The sequence below is a fragment of the Euprymna scolopes genome, chromosome 6, assembly GCF_053919585.1.
Source record: "Euprymna scolopes isolate OS-2025 chromosome 6, ASM5391958v1, whole genome shotgun sequence".
In the NCBI taxonomy this organism is placed as follows: domain Eukaryota; kingdom Metazoa; phylum Mollusca; class Cephalopoda; order Sepiida; family Sepiolidae; genus Euprymna; species Euprymna scolopes.
In genome coordinates this window covers 139192061-139210484 of record NC_136487.1, presented here as the reverse complement: position 1 = coordinate 139210484, position 18424 = coordinate 139192061, and the positions used below count along the sequence as shown (strand labels likewise).

Genomic DNA, 18424 nt, shown 5'->3' with positions numbered 1-18424 from the left:
CACATTCACAGTGTCCCCATCGACACACCATTCTCCACGGACAGGGTCCTCCTTGTCAACTCTCTCACTAGGGTTTCCGTCGTCATCAGAGTTAGAAGAGCATCATCAGATACATCATCCCAACCTGTATTTACTAAACTTGTCCTGCGTTTGATGACGCCCACAGCTGCTCCGAGCCAGTCACACGCTGGTAAGTGACAAATAAGTTTCCCACACAAGGAAAAAATAGTCCGCCACGTAATAACATCAGGGATGTTTGGAATCTCACTGCCACGCCTCCATCGTAAGGTACCGTCTTTCCCGCAGACGTCCAATCCTAATACCCGTGCTCCATCCCTCAGACGTTCGGGATCCTTGCACAGCAACACGAATTGAGCTAACTTTTCTCTGACGTGCGACGCAGATTGCATATCTTCATTGACGTACACATCGTCAATATAGGCCGATGTTGCGTCCTCAGTGGTCTTTTCCTAGGACAACACAGCATTTAAAATGGTCTTCATGATTTGCGGTGCCACATTCAGCCCAAAGCCAAGTCGAGTAAGGCAGTATCTCTGACCCCGGAACCACACTGTCTGGAACGGCCACAATGTCTCATCCACTCGCACCTGCAAATAAGCCTTCCGCAAGTCTACTATAGACAAATTGGAGCCCTTCTGGCGCCATTCTCTCAGCTTGCTGGCGCACACGTCAGCATCGGCAGTGTACGTCTCAATGTATCTATTGAGTTCACGATAGTCCAGCACCGGACGAACTTTTGATTTGTTATGCTGGACTACCGCCATTAAGGGAATCAGACCCTTGGGTGGTCCCAGCTTGTTGGGGTAGGGAATCAGCCATCCATCCTGGATCCATACCTCAAGCTCCTTCTCGTATACATTACGGGCCTTGTCGGGTATCGAGTACTCTGCAATGCTATTCTTGAGTTCGGTTGGCGCCCTTCCTTCTGTTCACTTCCACGATGCAGTCCATGCTTTTTGGTGATGGTCGTAGTCCACCTTAAAATCAGGCCGATCAATGTGAACTGCAGCACACACTGGGGTTTCCAAAAACCGCACAGTCCCATATCTTCCGATAACAACTCCCACCCCAGTGCCTTAATAGCATCATATCCTAACTACATCGAATCCTAGCAAATCCCCTCGCATCAACAGCACATTAATGTCTGCGGCCACACCAGAGTCTGTGTGGACTTTGACAGTTCCGGCTCCACAGCAAGTTTGCGTATTGCCACCTATTGTGGTTACTTTGATGTTCTGCTTTGTCCAGTTTCGACACAACTTGGCACTCATGATGGTGTGTGAGCACCCAGAGTCGAGAAGAGCTGAACAAAGCACTTGGTCCACGTACACATTTATTGTCGGTTGCGCCTCAATTAAATCTTGTCCGGGGAACAGGGCGACGCTGACGTCCTGCCCCCTGATGCATTTCCCGCACAATTTTGGGACAAATGTCCATAACTACCACATTGGAAACAGCGCGGGCGCCCCCGCCCCTTGTTAGTACAACTTCTTGCGAAATGGCCTTGCTGGCCGCAGCAGAAACATCTCCCATTGGTCGTGGGTCTCAAACTGGGACTCTTTTCAGCATTAGTCTTGGCTGCCTGCGCCATCATTACAACCGGTTCCCTCAGGTCCTCCTCATCTCTGATAATGGCTCGAGCGCGTTCCAACAAATGTTCCATGGGCGTTACAGATACGCTGGTGGAAGCCCTCAACAGTTGCTTAACATGGGTGGGAAGGCCGGCCACAAACGCATACGCCAGTGTCTGCTCTGACACTCCATTGCCAAATAGAACTGCAAGTTTGTTCAGCTCCGCGAAGAAAACGTCCACGGTTTCTCCTGGCATGAGCTTCCTAGACGCAAATGTTTCGTAGGCCGTGCAGGTATCCATGGCAAATGCCTTGTATAAAGCATTTTTTATAGAGGTAACATCAGCCTTCTCCACGGCACTAAGTTGTTGATACACACTCAGGGCGCCTCCAGCCAATCTCAGGGGAATCACGGTATGCACCCCCTTTATATCACAGAGTTTGCAGGTCAGCTCAATCCTTTCGACCCAGTCGACAACAGAAGTGAATCCGTCGAATTCGGGTATCAGTTTTAAATCAAACTTTGCCCCAGCCATAGTTGTCAAGGAAAAGAGACAAAACGAAAACGCCGAAATAACTTATGACCTTCACCGAGGTGCACGATTTATATGACCTTCACCTTCACCGAGGTGCGCGACTTGACACAAAATTTATTCGATCTTGCAATTTGCTGGTATGCCGGATTTTTTTTTTACTTTATTTTTTTTCAGCACACCCGAAAACATTTAAAAGTGGTAATTTTAAAGGATTTTATAATTTATAATTAAAAGCGTCGAACAATACAAAGTACAATTTCGGGTAATTATTTTCACATTGGGGGGAGGGGGTCTTTTGTAAATATTCTTCCACATTGGGAAAGGGAGGGTCATTTGTAAATATTCTTCCACCTTACGATTGAATAACAAAATATAGCGTGAAAGTTGAATTTAACCTAAAAACACTAATTACAAATAGCGCGGTACCAAAAATGCATTAGCACCAAATTTTAAATTAGATATTGATCTAGGATGCATATATGATGGCAGGGCGCAATACCATCGCGCAATTTTAAAATAGTTTTTTTTCAGGTTAAATTCATGTTTACGATATTTGTTTTTCTTATATTGTAAAACTGAAGCACAGGTTAGTTACTAAACACCCTCCCCATATAAAGAATGGCTTTCAGAATAATAACATTATTATGTCAGTTTTTCGCATGATTACATTTTCAATAATAACGTGATTAAACTTAACATATTTTAAGTTTAAGAAGCAGATTCATCATTTTTTGTTATTGAAATAAACTGTTCTGTTTATAATGTTTACTTTTACATCTTAATTAAAACGGTTACTTTCTTAAATGGCGTTTACATTTATATTTGATACCGTATAGGTGACTACAGGAATTTAGTTCCCTTTAAGGGACACAGAGTTCGATAGTTTTTGTCACCATAACTCCAGTTTAACCAACTAAAATACCTTGACCTGAACTTGACCCTAAACCATACCCTGAAAAATACCCTGAACCTTCCAGCAATTATTTTGACAACCCCACCCCCAGGCACAAAATGGGATGTCAATTCCGAAAGTCAATTTTAACATGAGGAGGTTGGGGGTTTGCAAACGACAAAAACAACAACAACAACAACAACCGTATTTTAATTTTTACGCGGAGGGGCAGGATGCATGTTACTACCGGGCAACGCCGGTAAACGGGTCCTGCTAGTTTTTTATAAACAGAAAAATTATGATATTAAACGTTATGTTAAAACAGTTTGAAAAAGATGAAGTTAAACATGGAAAGAAACTGAGAAGTGCATGCGAGCATTATGTTTTTTTTTTCTAAACAGTTCACATATTGTAAGAAAAAATGTACTCGAGCTGAGATCGAAACCCAAACTTAAGGATAACCATTAAACCTGCTTAAATTGACTTTTTAAGAGTGTTTTACAAACCAACTTATACTTAACATAAGGAATATGTCATGGTTCACGACTGCGCATACACAGTCCTAAAACAGTTGAAAACAGAAAACAATCTAGTGGCCTCCCACGTACCAATTTTTCAATTTTGACCCCTTCGCAGCTCTTTTTTTTTCGCGTGAAACGGATTATAAAGTTCTCCACATGTCTGAATGCCCTATATACCAAATTTCAAGTCTGTAGATAAAAATTTCGTTGGGTATATAGGTTGAGAAGTGTCTTCACACACACACATTCTCAGTTTTATCGATGCATAGACTAACAGATCTCCCGGCGTTGTCCGGTCGTAAAATACGAAAAAATATATTTGAATCAATGCAGAATTCTTATTTATTATGAAATACAAAAAATGAAAAGAAACTAAGATATGGACATGCGAGTATTATGCCTTTTCTAAACAGTTCACTTCTTGTAAGTAAAACAAAAAAAACTATTCCAGCTGATATCGAAATCAAAACTTAAAGACAATGAGTCAAGTACGATGACCATTAGGCCAGATTGATTGTTAAGTGGTGTTATCAAATCTGTTTATTCTTATCATAAGGAATCTGTTATGGGAACCATTCACACATGCGCAGTCCTGAATCAGTCGGCAAACAGAGAAAAACCCGACGACCGTCTAGTACCAATTTTTCCATTTTTACCCCTTAGTAATCTTCTTTTTTCTTTCGAGTGGAAACCGATTAAAAAGTTATCCAGGTGTCTGAGTACTATGCATACGAAATTTAAAATATGTAGATAAAAAATTCGCTAAGTATATAGGTTGAGAAGTGTCTTCATATACACACACATTCTCACTTTTATAGATATACTACCAGGTTGGTAGGCCTTGCCTGGTTTTAAAATATGCATAAATATTATATTTCGCTTAGTTCAAAATTCTTATTTATTTTAAACAGAAATACTGTAGATATTAAACGTAACATAAAATTCCTTTTAAAAAAATGAAGTTAAAAAAACAGAAAATAGACATGTGCGTGAGGGTATTATGTTTTTTTTTCTAAACAACTTACGTTTTGTAAGTAAAAAAATACTCGAGCTTAGATCGAAACCGAAACCTTAAGACAGTGAGTCGAGTACGATTACTATTCGGCCAGTGTGATACGTCCTTTAAGAAGGCGTTTTCAAACCGACATATATATTTAACATAAGGAATTTTTAGTGTGAACCCTTCACTTATGCGCAATTGTGAAACAGCAAATAGAGAAAAAAATCCAACGACTTCTATGTACCCAATTTTCAATTTTGACCCCTTGTGACGAAACTACTCGTGATGGTCGAAAATTACATCAGTAATGATTGAATTAGAGCTGAATTATAGCTTTTTATTATGTGAACAATCCCGGACAACAACCGGTTGTCTTGCTGATCCAAATTGTTTGTTTGGTTGGTGACGCAAATCACAAGAAGGAAAAATAACTTCGGGAATGAGGAGATTAATAACATTAATAATTAATATTGTTTTAGGAAAGAAACCTTTGCATGGTGTCGAATAATATTATTTTGTCTTGGATATGACCCTGGGTTCAAGGCTTCAGGGTTTCACCTGTGTGGGAAACTTGTGTAGAAAAATTAAAATTTTGCTGAAAAATTACTTAATTAATATGCACAATTAATTTAGCCAATTTAGCCAATAAGGGCGAATCCAATTTTGACGTTATGAAGATAGATGAGCTGAATGAAAAAGCCAGACCTCTCAAACCCACACCGTCACCTCCCTATAAGAGTGTGCACGGAGCGTGTTTTGGCAGTCGAGTCCGATTTGAAGTTGAGAGTTGAGTCTGTTCACCCTTCCACCCACGCTATACTACGCTCACAAACCGTCAGATAGAGGGGAAAGAGGAGACAATCGGTCGTCGAAAACGGTTTCGTTTCGAATCAGAGTCTATGCAGCTGCCGTATTGAAAAAAAAGCACATATTTTTCCCTTTTTTTTTATATCTATAAAATAACACTATTTTATCCAGAATTTATTTAATAATTAATCTTTATAAAAGAAAACATAATTACTTACAACTGGAGGCATGTATTTGTTGCGTACGAAATCCGTGATAAAATCACAACGAATGTTATCTATTAGAGTTAATTTTTTTCAGGTGATAGCAAACAGGAAGTGAAGGTCAGCCAGCCCAGCGCCCGCGGACTGCGATCCTGGAACGTGTATTCTCTGGAGACTTTGAGTTGTTCACTTTGGTTTTTGGTTTGTTTGTTTTTTTCTTGTATTCTTTTATATATATTTTTTTTAATTCTGTTTTTCTGTGGATCACTGGTTGGGCAAGGAATATCGGAACCCCGTCATCGTAAAAGCGACCAGGACCACGCTATCGAACTTTCTTGGGTGTTCCGAAATCGGAACAACCTAGGACTACACTTATTACCCGGTTGAACACAACGGTTTTCACCGTGTTATATTGATCCCGTTTGACCAGGATATGACCTTTGACTAGGAGAGACTGAAGTCTTCACCGCGTATTTTTTTTTACTTTTATAATGATTAATTAATTATTAAATAAATTTTGGATACAGTAGTGTTATTTTACAGTTATTAAAAGAGAAAAATGTGTGCAATTCTGCTTTTTTTCCAATAACGTAGCTGCTTAGACAGTAGAAGGGGGTGTAGCGTGGGTGGAGAGGTGAATAGACTCAACTCTCAACTTTAAATCGAACTCTACTGCCAAAACACGCTCCGTGCACACTTTTATAGGGATGTGACGGTGTGATTTGGGGAGGCCTGGGTTTTTCATTCAGCTAATCTATCTTCATGACGTAAAATGTGATTTGTCCTGATTGGCTAAATTGGTTAAATCAAATACATATTAATTCAGTAATTTTTCAACATAAATTTAATTTTTCCACACAAGTTTCCCCACACAGACTAAATCCTGAAACACTGAACCCAGGGTCATATCCAAGACAAAATAATACTATCTGACGCCATGCAGAATTTTTTATTTATCATAAACAGAAATACCGTACGTATTAAACGTAATGTTAATTTTTTAATGAAAAAAAAACGTGCATACGAGTGTTATGTTTTTCTAAACAGTTTACTTCTTGTAAGAAAATTTTTAAAATACTCGAGCTGAGATCGAAACCAAAACCGTAAGAAAGTGAGTCATGTAGAATAACCATTACACCAGCTTGATATGGCTATTAAAGAGTGCTTTCAAACCAACATAAGGAAGCAGTCATATTTCACAGCCGCATATGAACAGTCGTGAAAGAGTTGAACACAAATAAAAATCCGGTGGCCTCCTACGAACCAATTTTTTTTTTATTTTGACAAATTAGCAGCTCTTTTTATCGGATGAAAACGGATTAAAAAGTTTTCCTCGTGTCTGAATATCCTAAATGCCGAATTTTAAGTCTGCAGATAAAAAGGCGTAGAGGTTAAGAAGTGTCCTCTCACACACACATTCTCTTGTATAGAATATAAGATAGGATAAGGTAAGGTAAGGTAAGATAAGACTAGAAGATGTTCCCGGCCTCGCCCATTATTAAATATAACGTTAAATTCCTTTTAAAAATAACGTAAAAAACGAAAAGAAGCTGAGACGTGCGTGTCAGTATTGTATTTTCTTAACAGTTCACTTCTTTTAAGTAAAAAAAAATACTCGAGCTGAGATCGAAACCAAAACCTAAAAGCAGTGAGTCAAGTACGATAACCATTAGCTCAACAGAACACGTTCTCCAAAATGTGCTTCCAACCTTCTAATTCTTAACATAATGTAAATGATTAGCCCATACGCAGTTGTGAATATATGGTTAAGTGGTAGTTTTAATCATTTAGATCTGCTTTAAAACTTCGCCGCTCACTCATTTTTCGACCAAATTTCAAAAAATTATTACAGTTTATAGATCACCTTTTCAGCTATATTGTGAAAAAAATGCAATTTTCGTTCAGTAAAACAAAAGTTATGATGAATTTACTGGTGTTCAAAATCGTAAAAAAACGTAAGGAGGTTAGCGACGTTTTTTATGACTGGTTTCCATAGCAACCATGTCGCTTCATCGACTATTCTTGCTACCAATTCACCGCTCTCACGAAAAGAGAAGTAACAAGTGAAACAGAGAGAATAAAAGCGTGAAAGGGAGATAATTGGGGGTATTGAAAGCAGACGAGTGCCATATATTGTTATTACATATGTGTATGTTATGTTTATGGGGACAAAAAGTAAGACTGAAATTAAACAAAGAACAAGTGAATTTACTGGAAAAATCATAGATTACAATAGAAAAATGCGAGCATGAAAAGTAATATGGTTAAGCTTAAACATGGAAAAGTAAAGGACTACATGTTAAAACTGGAAAAGAAAAGGACAAGATATTCTAGTAAAAAAGATTACATTTATAACTACAAATATTGCAGAATTTACAATTTTTTTATTCAATTTATAACATTATATATTCAAGCTTTAATGCTGCAATATTTGAATTTATTATATTTTTTACTAAAATATCTTGTCTTTTTCTTTTCCAGTTTTAACAAGTAGTCCTTTACTTTTCCATGTTTAAGCTTAACCATATTACTTTACATGCTCACATTTTTCTATTGTAAAGATATATATGTAGACTGGAATATGTACTAGACGTTACCCGGTATTAAACGTAACGTTTAATTCCTTACTTCCTTCAAAACAATGAAGTTAATAAAACGGAAAGAAACTGAGACATGTGCATGCAAGTATTATGCTTTTTCTAAAGAGTTCATTTCTTGTAAGCAAAAAAAAGAAATACTCGAGCTGAGATCGAAATAAAAACCTATAGACAGTGAGTCAAATACGATAACCGTTAGACCAGGTTGCCAAGATCTTTAAAAAGGTTATTCAAACCTCGTGAAACAGTTGACAAACAGCTAAAATTCGATGACCTCGATGTACCAATTTATCAATTTTCCCTCTTAGCAGCTTTTCTTCCGAATTAAAACCAATTAAAAAGTTTACACGTGTCTGAACACCCTATATACTAAATTCTAAGTCTATAGATCAAAAATCCGTTGAGTATTTAGGTTGAGAAGTGTTCTCACGTACGCACATATAGACACGCACACATATTCTCATTTATATAAAAATATATAGATAGATAGATACATAGATAGATAGATAGATAGATAAGTAATCAGCAAAATATTATCTATATATATAACAGCGAAAATATGTGTATGTATGTATCTATGTATGTATGTGTGTCAGGTCATGTCATATGCTACTGGTACCATGTAATCTAGTACTACCTGTCTCATAGTCGGGTCACCGGCGACTAAACTGATCCCCCACCAAATTTGTTTGGTGAGGAGGGTGGCTAGTCTCCCTGAAGGATTAAAAACAAGACCTTCTAAAGGGCGAATGAACTCTTTTTCGAGGTCAACGGCCAACTAGCACCATGTGTGTTTGTGTGTATGTATGTGTGTATTGGGGTGGAGAGGGCTCCCGTAATCCGTGGTGAAGGCAACCTTTCTAGGAGAAGCAAATCTCTGATTTAAAAATCCATAAAGTAGGAGACCTGTACCCGCATTAAGCTGGTCTGCAGTTTAACTTGTTGCTGGCTATCTTGCTCTTGCTTGTTGCTGGATCTCAACATTTTGAACCGAGAGAAAGACTTAGCTGCCGTACAAAACTAAGACTCTGTAACATCATCTGTGTATAGATACTCCCTCAGGCATTTGTCTATAAAAATGGTCCTGTGGCGATGCCTGCTTGAGCGTGTGAATTCACTGGTAGGACTAAAAAAAAAAAAGAAAAGTCATTTTGGGGCTCATTTCAAGTGTCTGAGGGAATGGCACTCGTCTCACATAACGTTGAAATCATCATCATGTATGTATGTATGTATGTATGTGTGTGTATGTATGTGTGCGTGTTTGTACGTCCGCCAAAAACTTTCGACAGACACAACAAAAATTCACAAATTTGGTATGATATTAAAGCTCGCACCTCCGGACAAAAATCGAATTTTTGACCCAAACGATCAACTCTAAGTTAATCAGCTGGTCGTTTTTCTGCTGGAGGGGGGGAGTAACATTTTAACATTAAATATTATGTAATTCTTATCATTTTAAATCGATTCTAATGTTGTTTATAGGTAATTGAAAAAACGCTGAGTCATGTCACATGATCTTGACATCACCACGCTTTAATGGCGACGTTTGTATAGTTTAAATAAGAGACTCTTTATGGTCAGTGTCATACAAATTAAAAGATTAACTGTCAGTATCGTACAAATTAAAATATTAACTTACACGTTATGAAAATGTTTCCAACGTGATTATCACAATTATACGAGAGTATAACGAAAAATGACAAGCAAAAATGATAAGGGAAAAAATTATGCTTAAAAATATTTAGCGATGAGACCAACGATGGCTATGTTTTCAAAACAAAAACAAACCGACATTTTTTGTATTAGTAACACTACGACCTAATTCTGTTTAGCAGGAGGAAGGGGAAAGATGAGACCGCTTGAATTCTAAGAACAGATACTACACTTTGATCTTAGCCAAAAGACCAAGTAACCGTCTTATACAGCTTAATTTCCGACCGACCATTATCTTCTATTATAAAAAGATGCATAATTTATATTTATCGAATACTAAATTGAGATAAGATGTCATATTCCAAAAATCACATCATTGAACTGCTGATTCCAAAAATTTAATTATGTGTATATGATTATATCTTTTTGTGTCTTGGATCAACTCCAAAACTAATTAACTGGTCATTATGAATTATATGTAATGTGTATAGGTCCGATTTGACAATTTTGAAGGTGCTTGTGCAGTATGGGTCCAATTCGACAATTTTGAAGGTACTTGTGCTGTGTAGGTTCGATTTGACAATTTTGAAGGTGCTTGTGCAGTATAGGTCCGATTTGACAATTTGAAAGTGCTTGTGTAGTATAGGTCCGATTTGACAATTTTGAAGGTGCTTGTGCAGTATAGGTCCGATTTGAAAAATTTTTAAAGTGCATGTGCAGTATAGGTACGATTTTACAATTTCGAAAGTGCTTGTGCAGTATAGGTCTGATTCGACAATTTCGAAGGTGCAGTATAGGTCCGATTCGACAATTTTGAAGGTGCTTGTGCAGTATAGGTCCGACTTGAAAAATTTTAAGGTGCTTGTGCTTGTAGATCACAAAAGTTAAGCAACAATAAGCTTTGTCATTATTAGATGTGTAAATACTTGGGAATATAAAATGCTTTATGTAGATCACCAAAGTTAAGCAACAAGCTTTGTCAAGCAACATGGAGCCTGGTCATTATCAGTTGGCTAACTACTTGAGAACACCAAATGCTATATATAGATCTCTAAAGTAAAACAGCATTGTCCCGGTCGTTCTCAGATGGGTGACTACTTCAGAATACAAAATGCTTTATGTAAATCACCAAAGTTAAGCAACAAAGAGCTTGGTCGTTATTAGATGGGTAACTTCTTGGGAATACAAAATGCTTTATGTAGATTACTAAAGTTAAGCAGCAATGTGTGAGGTCATTATTAGATGGGTAACTACTTGGGAATATTTCATGTATATTTTTAACAGTGTGGTGAGGGATATGAAGACGGTCCTGGAAATCGCAGAAACCGTTTACGAGTAAACATGACTATTGATTGGTGTGTTTGTAATGTAAAAATGATGAAATGCGACCTATTTGATTAGTGTGTTTGCAGTGAAATAAACAACCCAAACAATGTGCCAAAGTTATTATTTTATAAGGGGGAGCAATAATGTGCGTTATATCATCAGAAATGGTTGTCAAAATTAGTAACATATTCAACAATTTTGAAAAATTATGAAATGTGAGTTATATGATCGGTGAGTTTTTAATGAACTAAACAGCCCAGATAATGTCTCAAAGTTATTATTTTAGTAAAAGTTAAGGAACATTGTCTTTTTTTTTTTTTTTTTTTTTTGCATTTTCACCCCAAACAAGATTGGAGGTCATCCTCTAGTGTTTCTGCCATTTCTTTAGATATGTGTTCATTTGTTTTCCTGTCGTGTCTGTTATAGAGCGTGGTGTCGTCAGCATACATACACATCTCACAGACAATTTTGTCAGGGAGGTCATTTATGAATATTAGGAATAACAGAGATCCAAGGATAGACCCCTGAGGTACTCCCGCATTTATATCATATTGTTTGGATGTACGACCGTCAAGGGCAACCTGGATTTTTCTCTTTTTTTTACATAGGCATCACTACATTATCAAGGCCAAGAGGCCACTCAAGAAGAATCTAATTATGTTATGCATTCTTCCAGTGATGCCGTATGATCTGATTTTCTTGAGAAGACCCTCATACCATACCCTGTCAAAAGCCTTAGATATATCTAGAGCTACCGCCCTACCTTCTCCACTTTGTCCAGTGACTGGTATATACGTTCTTGGTCATTCTCAATTACGTGACTACTTGGGAATACAAATGCTTTACGGAGCTTACCAACGTTAAGCAACAACGAGACTGGTCATTATCAGAGGGGTTACAACTTGGGAATACAAAATGCTTTATGTAGAAAACCAAAGTTAAGCAACAATTAGCTTGGTGATTTCCAGATAGGTAACTACTTTGGAATACAAAATACTTTTTGTAGATAACCAAAGTTAAGCAACAATGAACTGGGTCATTATCAGATGGGTGACTAATTAGGAATACATAATTGTTTTTGGTTTTTAGATAAGAAAAGTTAAGCAACAATGGGCTTGGTGATTATTAGACGGGTAACTACTCGGGATTACCAAATGCTTATTTAGATCACCAAAGTTAAGCAACAATTAGCTTGGTTATTATAGGATGGGTAACTATTTTGGAATACAAAATGCTTTATATTGATCACCAAAGTTAAGCAACTTTGTCGTGGTCATTCTAAAATGGGTGACTACTTGGGAATACAAAGTTCTTTATGTAACTTACCAAAGTTAAGCAATAATGAGCCTGGCCATTATCAGATGGGTGCCTACTTTGGAATAAAAATGCTTTATGTAGATCACTAAAGTTAAGCAACAATGAGCTTGGTCATTGAAGATTGGTGACTACTTTGGAATACAAAATGCTTTATGTAGATCACTAAAGTTAAGCTACAATGAGTTTTGTCATAATCAGAGGGGTGACTACTAGGGAATACAAAATTATTTAAGTAGATAACAAAAGTTAAGCAACAATTTTCTTGGTCAATATTTGATGGTTGACAATTGGGTATACAAAATTCTTTATGTAGGTCATCAATGTTAAGCAACAATTAGCTTGCTGGTTATTAGATTATTTGGGAATACAAAATCGTGTATGTAGATAACCAAAGTTAAGCAACAATGGGCTTTGTCTTTATCAGATGGGTGACTACTTGGGAATACTAAATTATTTATGTAGATTACCAAAGTTAAGCAACAATGAGCGTGGTCATTATCAGATGGGTGACTACTTGGGAATACAATATGCTTAATGTAGACCACCAAAGTTAAGCAATAATGAGCTTGATCATTATCAGATGGGTAACTACTAGGAAATGCAAAATGCTTTATGTAGATCACCAAAGTTAAGCAACAATGAACTTGGTCATTATCAGATGGGTAACTACTTGGAAATATTTCATGTATATTTTTAACAGTGTGGTGAGGGATATGGAGACAGTCCTGGAAATCGCAGAAACCGTTTACAAACGGTGCAAATACAGAATAGACTAATGCTTGGCGTCACTCGGGATTGTATAAGATGGCTGCACATATACACAAGCAGAATACCTGGCATTGCTCAAAATTGAATGAGATAGGTGAGAAAATATACTAGCAATATCCCCGGCGTCGCCCGGGATTCAAGGATATTGATGGGCATATCTATAAGCAGAATTCCTGGTATTGTCCCGTATTGAATGAGATAGGGGAAAATTTATACAAGCAGAATAATCAGCGTCACTCTGCATTAAATAAGGGTGGTAAAAGATAAAGTTTGTACCAGAAATGGCTTAAACAATTTTCTATCTCAAAATTATTTTATTTGTGAAATCGATTCCGGATATGGCTAAAACAGTTTACGATCTCTTAGATTAATACATATATATTGTTGCTTTACTATGAAAGTTTACTATGCCAGTTTCTATAGGGGGGGGGGGTGATCTATATTTTTTTTAATTTTTCATGTTATCATCCGGGCATGATGTTGTAGAGGTGGGTAGAAAGAAGCATGATTATGTTAATTTTAAGTTCTCTTTTGAGAGTTCGGTTAATTTTAAGTCCTCTTTTTGGGGTTGGGTTGGAGAGAGTTTGGGGGTCAAAAAGTATGTGAAATTATTTCATATATGTATTTAAATTACCCGTCTTAGTGTAGGTAAAATTATTTTAAATATATGTGTTGCATATTCACCGTCCTTGCAAAGGTAAAATTATTTCATATACATGCTGTAAATTATCTACCCTAGATAAGATACAATTATTTCATACGTCTAATACCCGTCCAAGCTAGGTAAAATATTCTTTTGTTTGAAATAGCATATGATACACAGACATTAAAAATTCGTCACTCCTAAGAATAACTAATATATTAAATATCAAATTCAATTTTCTCATTGTTTATACGGTCCGCTAGTTGAAATATAAAAGCGTTTAATGTTGTAAAAAAAAACTTCTGAAGTTTATGGACCGTGTTTAAATATACACCCACAAAGTTTGTATTAAATAAATCAAAGTCGTCGAAACAGACCGTGACGGTAAATTTTTATCGGCATAAATATTCATTATTAGTTCGTTAACTGTTATCAAGAAGTAAACACGTATGTTCAAACACAGTGTCGCCCGAGATTAAAAACTGCTGTCTTTTTGTTGCTGGGAGACATATTGAAAAGTGCTTAATACACTGGATAGAGCAAGTAGTAACCCAAAAGTAAGAAACAAAATAATTTCTCTTTAAGATAAGTTTTAAGGGGTGTTTTTTGATGTTTAAAAAATTACATGAATCTAGATATTTATAAATCAACACTTCATGTAATATTTGATATCATTTCAGTACGGTCTGTAAATTGCTGAAGTAACAGGCAGTTTTAATGCTTTTAACTTATTCAAAACCATTTCGCCGACATCTTCATTTAAAACAAAATTGACAAAGTGAAGCCAAATTTTCAGAAAGTTGGTGTTTAAGTGATCCCCCATCATTAAATTCTAAGTTATTTTTCTGTTTTATTTACGGATAATCTTTTGAGGCTGTTTACATGTAATCGCAAAAAGAATGTAGAAAACTGGCAAATGACTTTGACTGATATGTATGTGAGGATCAAAAAATCATGGTCTTCATGTTATCGAATTGGACAGAAATTATTCAAAGATACAGTTTTAGCCATACTCTCTGATCCCACAAAAAATTATTATATTTTATTTTTGTTAAAACTTAAATTTCCTCGGAATTATGGCTTACCCATGTTTGGAGTTATAAAATGCCAAATTGAAAAACTAAGCCACATTTTTACAAAACCTTTCCACATTTTTAAAATGTACTATTCAATTTCTTATATCAGAACAAACTTTATTAAAAATAAAATTAACTATTTCAAAAAAACATCATCCAAATATTTTAATCCATGGTATGATATTAACGTATTATATTAACGTAAGTAAATAAATGTTATAACCTTAATCGAGTTCATTTATTTAACGAGACGCAATGCTTTCATTTTCTCCATTAAAAGCGTTTTGACTTATTTTTATTTATTAAATGATTAGGTGAAATTACATCAGAGTTAACAAAGCCCTTCCCTCTTTTAAGATTATCTTTCAAATAATCTTCTGCGGTTTATTGGTTGTGCTGAATTAATAACGTTAAATGCATTATTAACATGGAGCAGAGGAAGAGCGCTTCGTTAACTTTTCTATACTTTCACCTAACAATTAGTGTTTCTTCGGAATAAGAACAAAAATCGAAAGTCGCAAAATTTAATTTCCAATTTAATGAATAAAAATTAAAAGGTCGTTGAATGCATTTATTTTTATTTATTTAGGTATATTACGATTGAAGTTTAATATAAGAAACTGAATCTCACAGTACACCCTTTGTTATAAACTTTGATTTCTGGTTTGCCCAACAATCATGGCTAAACCTCAGAGTTGCCACACCATAATAAATGTTTGGGGCCACATTTTTTTTTCAAGAATAAAGGCAAAAAAGGCCAAATTGGAACATGAAGCTTAATATAAGGAAAATAAAATTTAAACAAAAAAGAAGCCAAATGGAAAATTGTCTTTATTAATGTTATATGAAGAAAAAGTAGCTATATTGAAAATGTTACCCTCGAAATATTTGCAACTTTTTCTTTGTTTGTTGGTTTGTTTCGTATGTTTTTGTTTTTGTTTTTGTTTTTTTGTTTGTTTTTTGTTTTTTAGTAGTTTCGTATGAAATTGAAATTATGAGCTTTTGATACATGCTTTTGGGGAAATTAAATATTTTTAGTCAATACACTTGCATTGGAAAACATCAATGATATATTCTACAGTTTACGTATTTTTTTTAAAGCGTATCAGAGGACTTTAAAAAATATTTGAAAATGTTATATTTAAAGAATTGTTTATAAATTTATTGATGATTACTCTCAGCTAAATCCCACTGCCCAAAAATTAGATTCTTCTTTAATTAAGCGATTACGTATTAGGAAAAAATAAATAATTCATAATTTAGTTTTGTATATAAATTCAATTTAATTCAAGTTATCTCCCATCTTTTACCAATATTCTATCTGAATATCGTCTAAGAGTATATAACCAGATGTTTAGCTAAGGAAGATAAATTGTGTGCGTTCTTTTAGGGGAGGGGGGTTAAAAACTCCACAAACCCTAAGTCCAGGTGGCAACAGTTCCCCCACTGCAAAACAATATCTCCCTTAATACTACCATTAACCATAAGTTCAGGTGCACACACACACACACACGCACACACACACGCACACACACACACACACACACACACACACACCAAAATAATATTTTATATCTAAGACTTAACAAGAATGATTAGATGTTATTCAAACGCTATCTATCTGGAAAATCGGTGATCATTTTACATTAAACTTATATGCAAAACTGACCTCTCAATCTAAATTCTAGTGCTTTACTCAAGTTCTTTAGAGTGTTCATACATAAAAAATATAATCACATTTTTGGAAAGGTGGGTGTGATATAGCTGAGGATCTTTAAAATTTAATGAGTTGATAATCTTGAAATTTGCACTCGCATTATAGTATTATGGTATATTTTATATTTTATTTCACATAAATTTGATTCTTGTGAAAATGCTTTGTTTTACTTCTGTTATAATTTACTTGTGACTTTTTAGTGTTCATAATTTTTTTTTGGGGGGGGGGTAGAATTTGGAGATTTTCCTGAAGATTTCAGCTGTCAGCTGTTTTCATCATCAACGTCTAAAATATTTTTTTTTTTAATACTTAACACTTCCACTCGGCCATAGCTGATAAAATGAGAATAATCTACCAATTTTTAATTAAATAGATTGTTAATTTCGAATTTCTCAATAGATTTCGACTTGAACAAAAAGATTCTTGAGTTCGAAAAATATACCCAGAGAAGGTCGAAGGTTACATCGGTAAGAACGTTGTGAAAATAACACCTAAAATGAAGATAGTAGTTTAAATAATTTAAAGAATTAAAATTATAAAATTTGCTCAAAACATTTCAAAACATAATAGCTTTCTATTTTTTATAATTGTTTTTCTATGGTCTTTTACCAGATAAATCCACAAGATGTTGTGTCGGATGAGAAAGAGGGATGTAAAAACACCGAAAGTCGAAGTTGTTAACCAACCAGAAACGGAAATACAGCCCCCAGATGGTGGTTGGGGATGGGTAGTATGTCTCGCGTGTTTTTTAACAAATTGTACAGTACACGGAACTACTTCGATAAACGGGATTATACTTATCGAACTACTCTATCTTTTCAACGATTCTTTTTCCAAAACTACAATCGTTTGCTCAATCATTGCCGGTACGGCAATGTTTGGTGGTAAGTATATTTGCTAATTACATACATAAAATAACATAGAAAGACAGGACTAACGTAAATATATGTACTCTGATTATTATTGATAATGGAGTTATCTATCTGAATGCGATTATATTATTTTCCCTCTCTAATGAATTAAGAAATCACTTGATCAAAATGTGCGAACCAATTTGAACGTGATTACATAAACATTCATATTAATCTACAATAAAAAAAATATGATATTCTGATAATTCAAATGCTTCTTTGGTTTGTGTCATACTTAGATATCAATAAATGATAACTCTTTTCAAGTTGTATGAGATATCGAAGTTTCTAACTTTAAATATCCATAAATGATTTCTTTGCTAGTGGTCTATTTACTTCTCCTATATCGGTGTACATATTTATGGTTTTATTATTTAGATATTAGTAGGAATGGGGCATACCGATGGGGGGACTCGAGGTGGAAGTAGTACCTTTCAAATTCAGCAAGATGCGTCATACCTGGTAGAGCAGACCGCATCACTGGTTCTTACTCATCCCCTAAATCTTACACATTTTAACTCCAATCTCTACGCTCCGGAAAACTGGTTCAGCTGGTGGGCTAAACCATGTGGGAGGCTTGTTTTTTATACAGAACGATGTATAAATCTCCTTTAAGCATTCATGGCAGAATAATTAAAAGAAGTACTTCAATGTTAGCGTGAAGCCCAGCCATTGTGGGTATCTCCGGAAGTGAGATAAAAGGCTATGAGAGTAAACCCAGAAACTAAATTCAGAGTGCAGTCCCTAATGAGATTAAATATAACAAATACTTTTTAGCAGAAGCTCCTGCAATCAAGCTTGTACCAAATATATTGCTCGGTTCTCCTTTGAACAATATCGATGAGGCTGAGAAGGGGATTTTGAT

At 35.5% G+C, this 18424-nt stretch overlaps 2 protein-coding genes across 16 annotated transcripts in view; one reads left to right on the top strand and one right to left on the bottom strand.

The window, feature by feature from the left end:
• The window catches only part of LOC145277995 (monocarboxylate transporter 14-like), a 238600-nt gene that overhangs the window by 102076 nt on the left and 118100 nt on the right, over positions 1–18424 (bottom strand). The gene's annotated exons all lie outside the window — the stretch shown is intronic.
• LOC145277993 (monocarboxylate transporter 9-like) overlaps positions 14262–18424 on the top strand; it is a 58539-nt gene continuing 54376 nt past the window's right edge. For 3 of the 5 annotated variants that reach the window (XM_080130144.1, XM_080130145.1, XM_080130142.1), the window contains exons 1-2: positions 14272–14412; positions 17261–17532. In XM_080130144.1, the coding sequence (XP_079986270.1) occupies positions 17274–17532 (259 nt within the window). In that variant the 5' untranslated portion in view covers positions 14272–14412; positions 17261–17273. Of the gene's footprint in view, positions 14413–17260; positions 17533–18424 lie in introns of all 5 variants that reach the window. The other 2 variants (XM_080130143.1, XM_080130146.1) reach the window with 2 other exon arrangements.